The sequence below is a fragment of the Neovison vison genome, chromosome 11 (assembly GCF_020171115.1).
Source record: "Neovison vison isolate M4711 chromosome 11, ASM_NN_V1, whole genome shotgun sequence".
Classification (NCBI taxonomy): Eukaryota; Metazoa; Chordata; class Mammalia; order Carnivora; family Mustelidae; genus Neogale; species Neogale vison.
Genome location: NC_058101.1, coordinates 109,476,431 through 109,494,850, shown reverse-complemented (window position 1 = coordinate 109,494,850; position 18,420 = coordinate 109,476,431). Strand labels below are relative to the sequence as shown.

At 33.6% G+C, this 18,420-nt stretch overlaps 1 protein-coding gene across 4 annotated transcripts in view; it reads left to right on the top strand.

Annotated features, from left to right (window-relative positions):
* The window catches only part of RAP1GDS1 (Rap1 GTPase-GDP dissociation stimulator 1), a 156,035-nt gene that overhangs the window by 87,892 nt on the left and 49,723 nt on the right, over window positions 1-18,420 (top strand). For 3 of the 4 annotated variants that reach the window (XM_044224440.1, XM_044224439.1, XM_044224438.1), the window contains exon 5: window positions 10,060-10,206. The exons of the other annotated variant lie outside the window; for it this stretch is intronic. In XM_044224440.1, the coding sequence (XP_044080375.1) occupies window positions 10,060-10,206 (147 nt within the window). The remainder of the gene's footprint in view (window positions 1-10,059; window positions 10,207-18,420) is intronic. 4 annotated transcript variants of the gene reach the window in all.

Sequence of the window (18,420 nt, the reverse complement as noted above, 5' to 3'; positions counted from 1 at the left end):
CCCCGGCTGCCTTCAAGAGATTCTTTCTCTTTTTTTTTTTTTTTTAATTTTTCTGCAACTTGACTTTTTTGTTTTTATTGTTTGTTTTGTTTGGGATTCCTTAAGCCTCATAGATTTGTAGCAGGATGTCTTTCATTATTTTGAGAAAATTCTTAGGGATTCATTCTTTAAGTATTTCTCCTACCCTGTTCTCTGTCTCTCCTGGGATTCCAGTTACACTTACATTAGATTGTTTGCTATTTTCTTTCAGTTCTTAGATGCTTTAGGTTTTCCATTTACTTGTTTTGTTTCCTTGTGTTTTAGTTTTTATAATTTCCTTTGATCTGCATTTACCAAGTCTTTGGTTTTCTTGAGTCTACTGTTCACAACCTCTTGAATTAATTGTTCACCTTTAATATTGTGTTTTTCATTTGTAGCATCACCATTTAACTCTAAAGTTTCCATTTCTCAGCAAAATTCTAAATCTGCTCTGAATATTATTTACATTTTCCATTAGATCCTTTAATATATTAATCACAGTTATTTTAAGGTGCTATCTGATATTTCTAACATGTAGGCCACCTATGAGTCTCATTCTACTAATTGGTTTATCTTTTGATAGTGGGTTATTTTTTCTTCTCTTTTATAATATATCTCTTAATTTTTTTATTGAGTGCTGGACATTGTATATAGAAAAACAGTAGAGATTGCAATTAACAGTATTTAATCCCCAGAAGAAAGCACACTTCCTTTTATTACAGGCAGTTAATATAGGTTGGAGGTTCTGCCAATCTAGTCAGAAGTTGAACTGGGTTCACACTTTGCTGTTCCTAACTTTGTTTCAGTGCAGTAGTCTTCAAACTCTCTTAGTAATGGGCTCCTCTTACCTTGTGCTTAAATAGGGGTAGATAGTATTCTGGCTTTCTCTTCAGCCATCTATGCATGCCTAAAGGTGGTATGCATATACCAAATGTGGTATGCATGTACCACAAAGGGATTCCCTCCATATTCCTATTCCTCTTCCAACAGTAGACTGGTTCACAAGCACCTTGCGGAGTGTCCATCATTATTACTATTAGTCCACAGGGTAAAAACCCAGTTCTAAACATTATGATGCTAAATGGAAAAAATTTTCAAAGACAGTAGGATTAAATAATGAGGAAATAACTAATTTTCCTTTGGATGTGCTAGTATCACAGTTTGCACATGTATACTGACAATTAATTAAAATCTTATACTAATTATACTTGAAATATATTGTTAGTGATCTGTGAAATCATAATTTCAGTGAAATGTATAAAAACTGAATATATAGTAAAGGGTTACTTAAATGTCAAATACTTTTTTTGATTGAATATTCCACATTGTTTATGTGGAAAAGTGTATTAGTTTTCTATGAATGCTGTAATAAAAAAGCACAAACTGGATGGCCTAAAACAACAGAAATTTATTGTGTTGTAGTTGTGGAGGCTGTAAGTCCAAAATCAGGGTGTCAGCAGGGCTGTGCTTCCTCTGAAATCCGTATGCAAAGAGGCCCTTTTTGTCTTTTCTAGCTTCTGGTGTCCTCAGGAGTTCCTTGGCTTGTGGCAGTAAATGCCATTCTCATCTTTTGTCTTTACATGCTCTCTTCTTTCTTTGTGTTTCTGTATGTTCCCAAGGCATTCTCCTCTCTGCATCTCTCTCCTCTTAAAAGAATACTAGCCATGGGGCACCTGGGTGGCTCAGTGGGTTAAGCCTATGCCTTCGGCTCAGGTCATGATTTCAGAGTCCTGGGATTGAGTCCTGCATTGGGCTTTCTGCTCTGCACAGAGCCTGCTTCTCCCCCTCTCTCTGCCGACCCACTTGTAATCTTTCTCTCTCTGTCAAATAAATAAAATCTTAAAAAAAAAAAAAAAGAATATTAGCCATATTGCATTAAGGACCCACCTTATTCTAGCATGACTTCATCTTATCTGTTCACATCTGCAGTGACCCTGTTTCCAAATAAGGTCACAGTTTGAGGTTCTGGCGGTTAGGACTTGAACATATATTTTGAAGGAACACAATTTAACCCATAATAAGCAGGAATAATGTCTGTGTCTCAAAAGCATACTCCTAAATCAGTAATATTATCTCAAACAGGTAAAGATATTAAACTACTGAATTTGAAAAGCAAGCTAAAAATACACTCATGGGTATATCTTTGTGTCATGAATTTAACTTTCTAGGAAGAATTTTGATATTTGATTCCTTTTCAATTCAGGTAAATTTGAGAAAAGCAGCTAACCTTTTAAAAGTCATATTTAATAAAAATATTTATAAACTATCCCATTTGCTGCTTATTTGGACCATTGTTTACATAGAGTTCTGGTAAAATTAGGCAATTCAGTCATTTCCTTAGTGCAGTAATAGGATAGTTTGGTGATTTTCAGTAATATTGTTCATTTAGCTTCCTTATTCATCGGAATTTCATAACACATGTGGCTGGCATTCACTGAGAGCTAATGGGCTCTTTGAAGTTTAAAATCTAGTCTTTAGTTATAGTTTGATATTGACTAAGAAGACTCAGAATAGTATTTGTATCCCTGCATTTAAGAGTCTAATTTATGTTGCCTATTGTTCTCAAATCCTTGCTCAGAATATATTTACATGTGTTCAGATTCTATCATAATAAAATATTTATTCTTAGAGTTTAAAAGTGGCATAGCAGTGGATTTTGAAGAAAAGCAATGTGGAACTTCATTAAAAGAAATTTTATCATGGCATCTTTTTAATGCCATTGCTTTTTGCAAACTAACACTAGTAAGGACTTAAGTTATAATTGTTTTGACTTTAAGCATCTACTCTGAATCACCTTTGTGTTCACCAAAAAAGAGCACTTCAAAAATTATTATTTCTTAACAGTGTAATTTTTCACAACTCAGCGGGAAAAAAACCAGGTCTCAGTTTTCCAGCTTAGCTTGTAAAAAGACTGTTTCATTTATTTACCATAAGTCCTTATAGTTTCTAGTAATAGTTACTTGGGGAAAATAAAAATAAGTGCCTGAATTATAATGATTAATGATTGGAAAGTTAAAATAGCAAGATTTGAGGGTTTTTTTTAATACATTAAAAAAGAAAAACAAACACAGCATATACTAGCACTTCCTGCATTTGTAACACAGAGTAGAAATAGACGTTGAAATAGAAATGAATAAGAGAGTGTCAGAGCTAAAAAGAAGCCCCAGCAGTCTTCTTCCCTGCTTCCCCCTTTTCCAGAGCAGGAAGCACATCAACAGAGATTAAGAGGCTTTCTTGTGGTCAAACTTAACAAAGCTTACAACCTGGAAATTACTTCAGTGATATTATAGCTTTTCTAATATTAAAAACTTCTACCTTTATTGAAAGTTTTAAGTTAACATTTCAAATATCGGTAACAAAGAAATTCAGATTCCCACTCTCAATGAGGACTAGTCCTCAGATTTAATTATTAAATGTTGTTTGCATTCAGCTGCTTGGAGACCTTAGCTTATGACATGTCTACAGCTTTCTTTACTTGTAGAGTAAAAGTTTTTCCTTATTTTGAAAATAAATCTCTTTCTTTTCTTTATCTGTACTTAGCTATAACCAAACTTAAATTACAACAGGGGATACTAAAAGTGTTTGGAAAAGGATACATATGCTCCTACATCTAACAGTAGAAGGAGGGTGAAAAAGTGAGGAAGATTGTGTCTTCTGTTTTCTCTGTGGAGCAGGAAATATGGTTTCTGTTAAGAATGCAGATGTTGAGAAAGGGCGGGATTTTAGAAAGTTGGGACTGGGTGGGTCCTCATGGCTGATGTGACAGGGACATGTAAAAAGATACTGCAGCACAGTTTAAGACTTTGTCCATGCTTATGAGGCTTAGAATTTTCAGTTTAAGAAAAGATTGTGTAGTTTGCTCATTCTTGCTGTGTTTCTAAATATTGTTATTAAAAGCATATTCTCTAGGAGTTTTAGAAATGTTTCACTCTCAAAATGGATCTCATTGAATAGCTTAGTGACTGAGTTGGACGTACAACTTATGTTACTATACTGTGCCTCTTTAAGTTTTTAACCAATTTTATGTGAAACAGATTTTATCATATCAACCACTCTTTGTTTAGTGTGCATTTTTGATAGCTGTTATAGTATATAGATTAGACTTAATATTTGTTAAGTTTATGGATACTCTAAAAAAGTTTTGAAGGGGAAGATACTAAAGAACTCTTCCAAAGTGAATCTCCAAAACTAGATTCTTTTTTTTTTTTTTTAAGATTTTATTTATTTATTTGAGAGAGAGAGATAAAGAGAGCATGAGAGGGAAGAGTTCAGAGGGAGAAGCAGACTCCCCACCAAGCAGGGAGCCCGATGTGGGACTCGATCCCGGGACTCCAGGATCATGACCTGAGCTGAAGGCAGTCAGTCAGTTAATCAGTTGAACCACCCAGTTGCCCCCAAAACTAGATTCTTAATCGATACTAGACAGTGCTGTTGTCTTAATGAAATGAAGGGCAATGACTCCATTATACTTTTTTGTGTGTGTTTAATGAGGGAACATGGAATTAAAATTCAGATTTCCCAAGTTTTAATTCAGAATGCTGGTATTTAATCATGATCTCTTTAAGCAAAGTCTGAGTTGTAAAAAGGGGAAAAAGAAATAAAGTTTATAATTTATATTCTTAGGTCACTTATCATAATATCTCTAAAGTACATTTACAATATAAGTCATTTGTATTTATCTTCTCCATGCCTTAGCTTTCATTTCTGCCATCAATAACCTTAAAAAGCCTTTATAGCTTTATTTTCTGTTCCACTTTTAATTATACAAAGCACGCTAGCACTTACTACAGTGTTGTGTGCAGCCTATGTTCAGCCAGCATCCTTAATTAGCTCTTGCAGATCATTATGTGCAGGAGGCTTTTATAGAAAACAGAGAGGAAGGTGGTCACAAACCTATGGCCCTTCAGAATGTTAAAGGTGAACTCTTTTTATTTGATACAATTTCTTTTAAAACACAAAAGCTAATTTATTTAACAGTATCTGCATACATACATATTTTTCTCATGTTTATCAGTAGTAATTTGTAACAAAATTTAGATGAGAACTGTGTGATCAGCTCCTACTGTTTATTTTTCTCATGTCACAGTTTTCTGAGATGTGCATCATAGTCATCACCACAGTGACCACTCCTAATGTCACAAAGGATCCTTAACTTTGGCTAGTGCATTTGAGCAAATGGATGCATAGGAAACCAAGATCCTTGTTACATAAATAATCAGAGGGTGGGAGGAAACTAATATCAATTATGTATGGCATAAGTTTTTAAATGGATTTTTTTTTTAGAGAATTTTTTAAAAATTTTATTCATTCATTTGACATAGAGAGAGAGATCACATAGGCAGAGAGGCAGGCAGAAGAAGAGGGGGAACCAGGCTCCCCACCGAGCAGAGAGCCTGATGCGAGGCTCGATCCCAGGACCTCGGGACCATGACCCAAGCTGAAGGCAGAGGCCCAACCCACTAAGCCACCCAGGCGCCCCTTTAAGTGGATTTTTAAATTTGTATTTCATACTGAGAATTTGAGAAGAAATATGAAAAAGGTGATGTTTAAATCACAGAAGTGGAAGCAGCATGTTCATCATAGACTTTTTAAATTGCAAAAAATTAATTTTAGATAAAATTTGCTATTGCAGATTATAGGCTGCTTTTACATCTAGTACCATTCTGCCTCCTCAGTTTTTTCAAATACTTGGACCTTATCTTCTCTTTTGGAAATCTGGTGATGATAGAAATGATTAAAAAAAGCAAACAGTTTATTTGCTGATGTTATTATAAGCCTTTTCTATAAAGCATGAATGTAAGAAAGTTCCAGAATTGCACCTACTCGTGTTTTTACATAGGCTTGATAGGCACCTTTTACTAGCTACTTAGCTGTCTTTCCATTTTTTTCTTTCAAATTCTAACATCTGTGTATCTCATTTATCTGTTTCTTTCTCTCCTTTTCTGCTTGAACTATTGTGGGTTGGGTTTTGTTTTTGTTTTTGTTTTCCCATGTAATGCTAGCTACACTCAATACCAAATTAATTGCCTTATTGAAAGAACAGTAAAGTAGACTGCCAGCAAAGACCTGGCTTTTGTATAGTCTGGGACAGGTTCAACCTTACCTACCAGATTTCCTAAATTTTAAAAATAAAATAATACCCAAGTAATAGTAGAGGGGTGAAGCAATAAACTCACATGCTGCTTCAGGGAGTGTACACTGGCTTTGGCAACCTGTTTGTCATTATGGAGAAAGTGGAGGTTATGCAAATTCAGTGAACCAACAGTACCATCTGTGTATTATAAAGAATAGCCCAAACCTAGTAACAACCCAAGTAACACTCATTAGAAGAATAGGCCAGTAATTGAGATGGGTGCATACAATGGATATTATATATCAGGAAGCATGTAACAGAGTGGATGAATTTCACAAATGTAATATTGAGTATAAGAAGGTAGGCACAAAAGAATAAATGCAATGTGATTACATTCAAAGAAAGTTCAAAGAACAGGCAAAGCTAAACTATTCCATAACCATATTGTGGTGGTGAAGATAAAAGCACATAAGTGATTTTCATTCTCATTCTCTCTCTCTCTCTCTCTCTCTCTCATACACGCACACACACACACACACTCACTCACTCACATTCATCCTTTAGTTGAATGATAATTTACCACAATCTAAGCAGAGGCCCCATTTATTCAGGAAATACTAAGCGTCTACTATGTACTAGGTATTTGTTGCCCAGAACAGAGAGGGAACCTAGTTGGGAAAACATACAAGTAAATCTGAAATTAGAATACACTGTTACGGCTCACAGTGATTGTATTCAGTGGTTATTTTAGGTCTTTCCCTCAGCCTTACCATATACTTGTACCTGATAATGGAATATCAACTTAGTAACTTTTTTTGGTAACATTTTTTTTTTCTCATTTGTTAAACATAATAACCATGACATACAAGTTTTATTGCTTCCTGGTTTGGGCTACTGAGTAATGGAAGTGTAGCATCTCTTTAGATTTTTAGCTCTGCTCTTACCTACTGTGAAGAAATACCATACTTGTGCTAGTAACTTCCTTCATATGACAAGTCATCGTTAGAGAATGTAGCAGGGCCTAGAGAGTTGGTGGGCTACACTTTCACCAGTGTTTGGATAACTCACAATTATGGGAAATTAAAATATATTTCTGGAAGTGACAGTGCAGGATGCTTCACAAGTTAGGAGTTCTTTATTATGAGAAGAGTTACAGTGAGCCTGTATTTCAGAGATAAAGTTTAGGATAAGGGAGCTTTTATAAATTATTTTTAAGTGAACAATAATAGTACTTATTTTAATATTGTAACATAAAACTACAGAGCTGCCTTTATTGTGGGAGAACAATTTATATGGACTTGTGCAATGACAGATGATCTAGTATGTATTGTAAATGATTCATAAGATACCTGTAAAGACATTCTTTCACTGGTTTTGGTAGAGTAATAGAACACAACATTGTCATTTATTCTTTTGCATCCTCTAATTCTTTAAAGTATGTTGATAAATTTATCTTTAACTGTATTTCCCTGGATGACTTGTCAAAGGTGGTGTGAGGGGGGTGGGGAAGGAATTGCATAAACATTCCTATAGGGGTGGTGAATACCTTTTTAGCTTAGATTATCTATTATTATGTGTGCTTTATTTTTCTTCTCAGATTTGGTATAATGTAATTTCTAATACAGAGATTAAGTTTATGTTCTGTAACCTACTGCTGATAATACATGAGTGAAAAGCTATGTTGTAAATAATCGAAACAGAACAGGGACGGAGGAAGGGAACTGAAGAAGGAAAGGAAAAGAAGAAAAACACTGTGGCTCTCAGACATAAATATGTGGTTTGCCTTCCAATTGCAGTTTTATTCTTTTTTACTGCATTATTAAATTTGATGAACAGATTTGTTGGATAAATTTGTATTGAAATTTATTGCATTAGTGAATATTTTGAATATTGAATAGTTAACTTTTTTTTTTTAAGTTTTATTCATTTATTAGAAAGAAAAAGAATGAGAACATGAGTTGCAGGGAGGGCTGAGGGAGAAGCAGACTCTCCATTGAGCAGGGAGCCTGAGGCAGGGGCTCTATTCTAGGATGCTGATATCATGACCTGAGCCAAAGGCAGACATTTAACTGACTGAGCCACCCAGGCACCCCAGATGGTTAACTGGTGTTAGGAAGCCAGCTTTGCTTTTAAAATTAACTACAAATAGGCTCCACAAAGTTTCTAAGTCTTAGTTTCCTAGGATAGGAATTTAAGGCTTAGTTTATCAGTTCTCTTAAGATTTCTAAGTCCTAAGCCTGTGTGATTTATATTTCGAAAGTCCATATTTAATCAGCAGTCTGAATCAAAGACTATTTAAGCTTCACATTTTAGGCATGGCATGTATTGTATATTTATATTATTTAAGGTCTGAACATTTGGATTTATAATCATAATGTTCACTTTTCTCTGACATCATACCCATACAAATTGCCCAACAATTGAGATAATTTACATTTATGTTATTGGACAGTGAAACTTTGGATGTTAAATTTCAAAATGGGATATGACCAGTGTTCTTGACTGGCTTATCTGACTAGTTACTTTAACAGTTCATAGTTTTCTGTGATCTCATTAGCTGACGAGCATAGGTTCCCATTCTGCAACTGTATAACAACACAGCAATGCTAAGTGGACAAAAATATGTTATTTCACTTTAGTATGGATTTCCTGAAAATTTTTCAAAGTTATCAAGCAAATATTTACGAGGCCATGCTATGTAAGGGTGTGTGTATGTGTGTGTGTATGCCATAAGAACTGATATATATTGTTTCATTGTCTAATATGATTCAGGAACAATTATAAAGATATGACCTTAGTTTCAGTTTTCTTATTAGAAAAATGAAAATCTTTCATTTACTTAGCGGTTATAATACCCTTGTGAGCCATTTCTTTTACTGACCTTTTGTACTATGCTTCTGTAGCTGCCTTGCCCAATATGGGGGCCACAAGCCTGATTTGGCTATTAAACAATTGTGAAATGTAGCTAGTCTGAATTAAAATGTGACTGTAAGTGTAAAGCACACTCAGATTTCAAAGATTTATCACAAAAAAGACAGTTTAAAATATTGATTGCATGTTGGGATCATGTTTTATTGGATTTAATAAAATAGATTGTTAAAATAAATTTTTTACATGTTTTTGGTTTTTTTTTCATACGGCTACTAGTAAATTTAAATCACATATGTGGCTCATACTTAACGGCTGTCACATATCTTTTATATGAGGAAAGTCAGGTTTAGAAAGACAGATACTTTCTTTCATCTCTTTCCATTCCTACATTCAGGGGTTAGAAAGTTTTCTAAAGCTCTTTATATATTCCAATCATTAAATGACATCTGTTCTATATAATATTTATATATACATAACAGAAGGTATATCTGGCCATCATTTTGACCACTGGTTGTAATGTTGAAGTACACTAGTATGTTCTAGAATGGAGGGAATAAGGAAAAATAAAACACAAAATAGCAAGAATTGAGAAAGGAGCATGTTTGTGGACTATAGTAATGCCATTAAAAGGATGCTTACTGTGATATAGAATTATTATGTGAGTTAGATGGTTTTCTTTGATAACAACTAACTTCGAAAAACACTGATAGATGGTTTCCAAGCTCAGAAAAAAAAAATTCTATAAAATATTAGTTCCTGGTTTTTTTCTCTTACACAATTTTAATTTGTGAAAGAGCAGGTGAAAATTTTCACATGTGATAGTCATACATTCCTAGCACACAGAGTTCTTTAAGCTCCTATATGATGTCAGTGAGAATAAACTTTTTTCTCTGAAAAAGTGATTGTCTCTTGTCCCCATCCCACCCCCATTTCCATGTTTACTTGTTTTGTTTTTCCAAAAAGACATTTAATGCCCAGCCTAGGTTTATTTTCTACTTACTCACTAAATAAGAAATAACATTGTTATGTTTTATATTTGAAATTGTAAGGTACATTTCTTTTTTCTTTTATTTTTAATTTAACTCTTTGTTTTACAGATGAGGGCAGAAGTGCAGTTGACCAAGCAGGTGGTGCACAGATTGTAATTGACCATTTAAGGTCACTGTGCAGTATAACAGATCCCGCCAATGAGAAGCTCTTGACTGTCTTTTGTGGCATGCTGATGAACTATAGCAATGAGAATGGTAAACAAAATTGAAAACTTGCTTTATCTCTGGGGGAAGATTAAAAATAATCATTACTATAGCACAGAACAAAAATATTCAGAAAAATTATGAGCAAAGAATTCATAAGTGACAAGTAAAATTAATAATTAGCCAACATTAAATCACAGTGTTTCAAAAATATAGAACGTTCTAATTTATTAACTGGGACAAGTTTTTGAAGGGTTACTCATGTTAATACCCAAAACGAAAACAACATAATGGTATGCTGTAATATTTTTCACGCACATTTTCGAAATAAGCAGTATGAAAATAGTTTCATGTTTATTACTTTATATTAATACCAGGAGTAGCTTTAAAACACAGACACTATATTAGTAAAATTATTTTATCTAGATACTAGATTTACTTGTCAGAATAGAAAAAAATCTTTTAATAAAATCTGGCATTAGAAAAATAAAGAGTAATTGTGGTTTCTGATTTTAGAAATTTAATAGAAGTTTCTTTTCTCTGTAAAACATTCGTAGAACTTGGCAACAAATGACATGTCAAAATTTTCAGATAACCTATATGGTTGTTAATTAAGTGAACATAAAAATGGTGATATGAAATTTTCACTATACCTTTAGATGTCACAAAAATTGTATCATCTTGTATGAATTACAGCATGGATTGAACACTCAAAAACTCTGATAGATTTCTGGGCTATAACACTCTTCACATCTTTTTGTGGTTTGTTTTATAATGGCATCTTAAGCTTTAGTCTTTGACAGAGACCTATTTTACTTGCATATTGAACATGTAATATTATTCTTCATTTTCATGTGTTCTAGAAACCCAGGAAACTTTAGGCATATTTTTCATTTTTCACTTTTGGTAGTCATGAGTCCAAAGAAATATTCTCAATAATTTAAAAAAAAAAAAAAAGATAAACATTGATGATGAATGGCTACTGACATTTGTCCTTGGTGTTAGTGACAAGCACAAACAGTGGGGACTGTAGCCCTGGTCCCATTGAACAGGGAGAGCCCCTACCCTCCTCTAGTCTATAGTTTCTGTATGGCAATTTGGCCAGCTACTTCCATATCTTTTCATTTGGAGATGGGGGTGTGGGGGGAGCTGCAAATGTAGCTTTTCATGTGATGTCTGATTTTTAAATGTTGGATGACATGCGCTTTTTTAGCATGGTACAAGCTAAACTTAGAATGTGTTCTCAGGTCGTATCCTATACAAAGGATACCTGTTTTTACACCTCTGAATTAAAATTTCCAATAATAGTAATAAATGGTTTTTAATTGACAAGTGGCTAGCCATTTAAACTCAAGATAGTAACAAATGGTAGCTTTTATAGGGCCAGCTACCACTTTTTTTCTCCCCCGTAGTGGACTCACTTTTGAAGAAAAAATGAACAGGAGAAACAGAATGAGTCTATGAGTCTGCATGATCCATAAAATGAATAGCTGGTTCCTAAATAATTGAAATTTGACCATTATGGACACATATCTAAATTGCATAAAGCAATCATTGGCCACTTGCTTATGGTACTTTAGCTTCATTTGGGACATCTTGGACACCCATCTTCATTGGGTATTCATCTTGGACACCTGGAAAAGTGGGACAAGATGCTAAGTGGAAGAATGGTTTAGAAAGATAAATGAAAGAAACTAGCCATGAAGTTATTAGAGCAGCTTTGGATATAAAAGGATTAGTCTTGTTATGGATTTACACTCGTTGTTTAGTTCAAAGATCTGCATAAAAGCATATCAAATGGCCAAATGGTGTTTAAAAATGTCACTCATTCTAATCCAAAGGAAACTGATTTCCTTTTGAGTCCCTATAGTAGGATATCACAATGTGTAGACATATGTGTATTGAGAAGGAAATGATTAACAACATGCAGAGTCCACAATTGAAATGTATAATGTATTTGTTTTGTTAAGGGTAGGCATTTTTCCTGGCAAGTATTCCCAAAAATAACTTAGATATTTTGGAAACCTTGATTAACTTTCTCAGAACATTATCAGAGCAGAAGTGTTTTTGTTCCATTATTGTAAACCTGTGATTTGAGTGAAGCTTTCAAAAGTTATTAGATAAAATAGAAGTAAAGTTATCTTTAGTTTTTTAAACAGGTGCCAAACATGTAACTGTCTTCTTTCCTCTGCTTGCATTCACATTTGTCTGTCATGGGGATCACAGTTTGTGAAGTGCTTCTTTTTCTCCCTAATACTCTTTAACTTAAATTATATTCTTTTCATTTTGCTTAATTATTGTATCTTTGTTGTTCTGTTGATTACTCTTTTCTTTAAAATGTGTGTTTAAAGATCTGCCTACTTAAATATTATATCGTTGTGGCTAACTTTAGATCATTTGATACTGACTGTGTACCCCTAGATGAGTCACTGAGGAAAAAAAATAGAGCTTTTTGAAATTCATGGGGCAGTTTTTATTAGCATGGAAAAGTGAAGTTCCTTTTTAAAAATTTTTTTTAAATTTTTTATAAACATATAATATATTTTTATCCTCAGGGGTACAGGTCTGTGAATCGCCAGGTTTACACACTTCACAGCACTCACCATAGCACATACCCTCCCCAATGTCCATAACCCCACCCCCCTTCTCCCAACCCCCCTCCCCCCAGCAACCCTCAGTTTGTTTTGTGAGATTAAGAGTCACTTATGGTTTGTCTCCCTCCCAATCCCATCTTGTGAAGTTCCTTTTTATGTGTATTTACTATTGCATTTCAGTACATAAGCCTCTGCTGGTAACTGAGTAGAGAAGTTGAGTGATAAATTATTACTCTACCAGAAAAGTTAATGGTGTTCTTAGCCCCAAGAGCTTAAGCCTTGTTCATAGGGAGTTATTCCTTTAGCTTCACAGATTAATTTTTTTTTAATGTAAAGATGAGAGAGTGCTGAAAATGGTCATAAAGATCTACCAACATAGTTTCTTTGATGATATTTTTAAATTGTATATTAGTCCTAAAAGTAAATTGACACCAAACTGACACTTAAGATATCTTGATTCCTGTCCATCTGGTGGACAACTGTGAGCATATTCAATTTTTAAATCCACTAAGTAGAGAATAAAAAAAATTCCTAACCACATGTAAGACAGATAAATTATAAAAATATGTATGTGGTAAAGGTGTTTTTGTACCCTTTGATGAAACTTTATAAAACTCCAGGTTCATGAGTTTTAAAATCTTGAACCAGCTCAGGACAAATACACTTTTAAGCTATGAGCTGAATATATGCTTTTGTTTCCCCATTTATGAAGCAATTAGAAATTTTTATACCCAAACTCGTAAGTGTAGAATGTCTGAATAGAAAAAGTTATAATTGCTTAGCCAGAAAAGTTGTATCCATAATATTATATAAATAAAATCATGTTTAAATAGAATAAGAAAAACTTTTTTTTTTTCAGTAAAAATCATTTAAAATTTATCCTTTTGGGGAAAATCATACCTATTTTTCACATGGCAGAAAAGCACTCTTCAATTCTGTGGCTCTCCAAAATAGTCTCAGTGTTTGACAGTTCTGGTTAGAGCAAAACATGTTGACAGTTTGATAGTCAGTTTGAGGAAATATGCAGAACTTCCTATATTTTCTTCATCTATTTATTATTTATCCTATAAACAAGAAACTCAATCCTATTATTATAGGTATTTTTATCTCATTAGTTTCTTGGGTATCTTTTTTTTTTTCCTACCTTTGGTTACCCAATGCCAAAATATTGCAGCAAAGACTAAAACTTCTGTTCAGATCTATTTTCAAACATAACACCGTTTTAGCTTATAGTAGAAGTTTGGCAAATATTTATTGACTTCTGGATATTTAGTATTGTCTAAAAATTTTTTTATTAACAAAATCAGTACTTGGAAGAAAAATGGGTTTTTGGAATATATTTTATTAATTTAGAAGCATTATAAATTTGCCCACTATGTTACTTTATATTCCCTATTCATGTTCATTGTAGTAGCAAAAAGTAGCATTAAAAATATCCAGATGGGGTGCCTGGGTGGCTCAGTGGGTTAAGCCGCTGCCTTTGGCTCAGGTCATGATCTCAGGGTCCTGGGATCGAGTCCCGCATCGGGCTCTCTGCTCAGCAGGGAGCCTGCTTCCCTCTCTCTCTCTCTTTCTCTGCCTGCCTCTCCATCTACTTGTGATTTCTCTCTGTCAAATAAATAAATAAAATCTTTAAAAAAAAAAAATATCCAGATGGTGGTGAAAAATTTACTGTAGGTGATCCACAAACTTAAAAATAAAATCTGTGCATGTATACTTGAAAATTGATTGCAGTTTGAATGGAAGCAAACCAGTAATCAAAAGCAAAGCATCAGAGTTATTTAATACCTTGTTCAGGAATCTGTTGATGGTCACCATTTTTGTTATCTTACCTATATGTAATAACCATGGTAACCATGATTAATCAGTAAATATCTCTTGGAAAACTCTGTAATTGAGAATTTAATTTTTTTCCTGAATATACCTATGCTAGAGACATAAAATATAGGGAGAAGTCTGTTATAATTCTTTTTTCTTTTATTTTTCAAGGTCTGACTTTTTATTTTATTATGTTTTGTAATCACCATGCAGTACATCGTTAATTTTTGATGTAATGTTCCATGATTCATTGTTTGCATATAACACAGTTCTCCTTGCAGTCCATGCCCTCCTTAATACCCATCACAGGGGCCTACCAATCTCTTTACCCCTCTCCCCTCTAAAACCCTCAGTTTGTTTCTCGTAGTCCACAGTCTCCCATGGTTCCTCTCCCCCTCTGATTTCCCCCTTTCATTTTACCCTTCCTTCTCCTAATGTCCTCCGTGCTAGTCCTTATGTTCCTCAAATAAGTGAAACCATATGATAATTATCTTTTTCTGCTTGACTTATTTCACTTAGCATATAATTCTTAAAATTATTGATGGTAAGCACTAAAGCAAGGACTAAAGTTACTTGTTGTACATAAGCTGTGCCATAAGACAGAAACAGAAGAAATAAATGTGCCATCAAGGAAGGAAAAATTAGTTTCCTTCTCAAATGATTAACATAATATACACAGTCCATGACTGGCTTCTTTATATAAGCTGTATTGTATATATGTGAAATATGTATATATATGATAGCAGTTTAAAAAATATGTATATTGGATATTTGGATTTCAGTTTGAGGATATATATGTGTATACATGTGATCTATATTTATGAGACTGACGCGCTACCTACTGCGCTAACGAGGCACCTACATGTGATCTATATTTAATTGTATATGTATATATGCTTTTTCATATAGAGCTGATTTTTCTCTAATATCTTAATAGTTCCCTGTTACTGAAAAACTAATTTCTCGCGGCTCCTAAAATCTCTCTGGGATACTCTAATAATAATTCTCACATTTATTTGCTGTACAGACTCATGATAAGTGAACTGTGTTTGAAGGGAGGCGCTCTCTGTGTTTTAGAAAATCGAGCACAAATGCATGGGTATATTACTAGAGTGTAACAACTGAATTTAAGTATTCAGTCCAGTATATAAATTCATTTGTTTAAAATAGGCCTGTGAAGTATTTTCTCTCTAACATAAAGGTTACTTGATATGTAATTAATGTAATTAATTGTAACTATATTACAATTAATGTAATTAATTATATCTGCTACCTTCATTTCAACCAATAGCAACAATTTCACAATTTTAATCTTACTATTAATCATTTTCCTGGTAACTTCAGTCTAGTAACTGGCTTAGTTTTACTTCATAATTAAAATAGGAAGAATGGAAGTTAATAAGGAATAATCCTGATCAAAAACTAAAAAGCACTTTGGCCTGAGCTACTCGTTTATTTTTATGTTTATTACAGGTGAGAAAGAATACTTCCTAGATATTAGATGTTTAGAAAATGATTTGATTTGCATAAGTGAGGAACTGTTTCCATAGTTTATTTACTGTGGGTACAAGCTAATTAATAATTACACATAATTCCTAAATACTAAAAAATTTTTACCTAACTTTAAGGTAAAAAAAATCAAAATATAAAATTTTATCTTTGTAATTTATTGTCTTTTCCCCATATTAATTTGCCAGTATACCATTTCAGTGTATTTTCTGTTTATTTCCCCCCACCCCTTGTTTATAAAGGCCAGGGAGATGTGCTTTTAAGTTTGCATCTTTTGAAGTCCAGTTTGTCAAATTAAAATACTCTGTGTTAAACAGATTGTACTAAGACTTTTATGGTCATTTAGGCTTTAAAAAAATATATGGTATAATTCTTTATTTACCATTTTCTCTTTGTAAAAAATTTCTGAATTTTTACTGTTTGTCTAACAGAGCATTCTTACTTACTCAGCCAGGTTGAGCTCAAGAAGTTCTGCTACAGGGGTGCTTGGGTTGCTCAGTGGGTTAAGCCTCTGCCTTCGGCTCAGGTCATGATCTCAGGGTCCTGGGATTGAGCCCCGCATCGGGTTCTTTGCTCAGCAGGGAGCCTGCTTCCTCTCTCTCTCTCTCTCTCTCTCTCTCTCTCTCTCGCGCGCGCGCGCGCTCTCTCTGCCTGCCTCTCTGCCTACCTGTGATCTCTGTCAAATAAATTAAAAAAAAAAAAAAAAAGTTCTGCTACAAATGTCATTTTAAAGAAATTGTTTTACTGAACGACAGAACAGTAAGTTGTTCTTGTGCCTCCTGCTAATTCAGTCTATTAAATTTGACCTATTGGATTAGCTTAGCTTTTCATCATAATCCTTTTAAAAAATTACTATAATAATGCTCTTACTTAATGGATAAGCTAAGAATTTGTTTTTTAGTAGAAGTATACAAAACGCACATTCGGTTTAATTCCACATGGTCAAGTAGTGGCATTAATGTTTAGCTTTGACCATTATAGAATGAACTTCTGAATGTAAGAATCTGAAATTTTATCACAAAAAATGAAATTATTGTTACAGTTTTTTCATTAATGATTTAAGGGTTGGCTTTATATTACAGAAATACTACTTAGCAATTTTAGCTTCCTAGATTTTCTTATAATCATAATGGTGCATTTAGCATTATGATACTAAATAGATACCAAATTATAACTAAAGGCAGTAGTGTAACAGATATGTTTGGGGTTCCTCATTCTCTAACGTGTTTTTCTTTATTTGATTTATGTCTGGATTGAAGATATTTAATCATAGATGTTATTGAAGATTATTTTTGAGATTTGCCTCATAGTGAAAATTTGAGGTGGTAGGGTTGGCTTTCTGACTTTAATTCATCATCACAAGATAGAAAGAATTCTCAATTTGCACTTCTTTTTGAAAGATTCATGGCCTGAACAAAATTAAGTAACTAAAAATTAAAAACAGCTCCTAACATTTATTTTATGTTGTAAATTCTAAAGATAGTAGGAAATCTGACCTCTGTTATTCTGCCTCGATTTAATTTTTTTACATTTGCATACTTCACCATTATTAGTTATTGCCACATTTTAAATACTGCAATATAAATATATATTTATATTTCAACTAAATGACAGAATTTCAGCATATGAAGCACATAGGGAGATTTTCTCTATATATGGAATGCTTACCTGTATTTAAAAATGAATATTTAGGGGCACCTAGGTGGCTCAGTTGGTTAAGCTGCTGCCTTGGGCTCAGGTCATAATCCCATAGTCTTGGGATCAAGCCCCACATCAGGCTCCCTGCTCAGAGGAGAGCCTGCTTCTCCCTCTTGGGCTATTGCTCTGCCTACTTGTGCTTTCTCTCTGTCTCTGTGTCAAATAAATAAAATCTTTTTTAAAAATAAAAAATAAAAATGAATATTTAGGTAGTAACAGTAAAAGTGAAAGACTAGGCCTTGTTTTTATACTGATGTTACTACCTACACCAGTTGAAACATGATGGTATCAAGCCCATGATTATTGACTGTGTATATGTTTGTAGGAAATACCACTGAAGTAAGTATTCAGATGTTTGGCCTTCCAGGAGCTAAGGCTAAAGCCAGAGGTGAATAATGGATTTGGGCCACGTATCAGTCCATTTTCAATGTGGAATGCTTAAAATAGCCATTCAGAGAGAAACTCAAGGCAGATAAGTATCATACATAAAATCACACGTATAGAAATTAGTAATACTGCTTTCTAACTACAAGTAAAATCCAGTTAAGACAAAATTGCCTGTATTTTGTTAAATGAAAAATTTTTAAGTAAATACTGCTTGAAAAATGGGGATTGGCCAGAAATCTCTTGGTTATGTAGATGTATC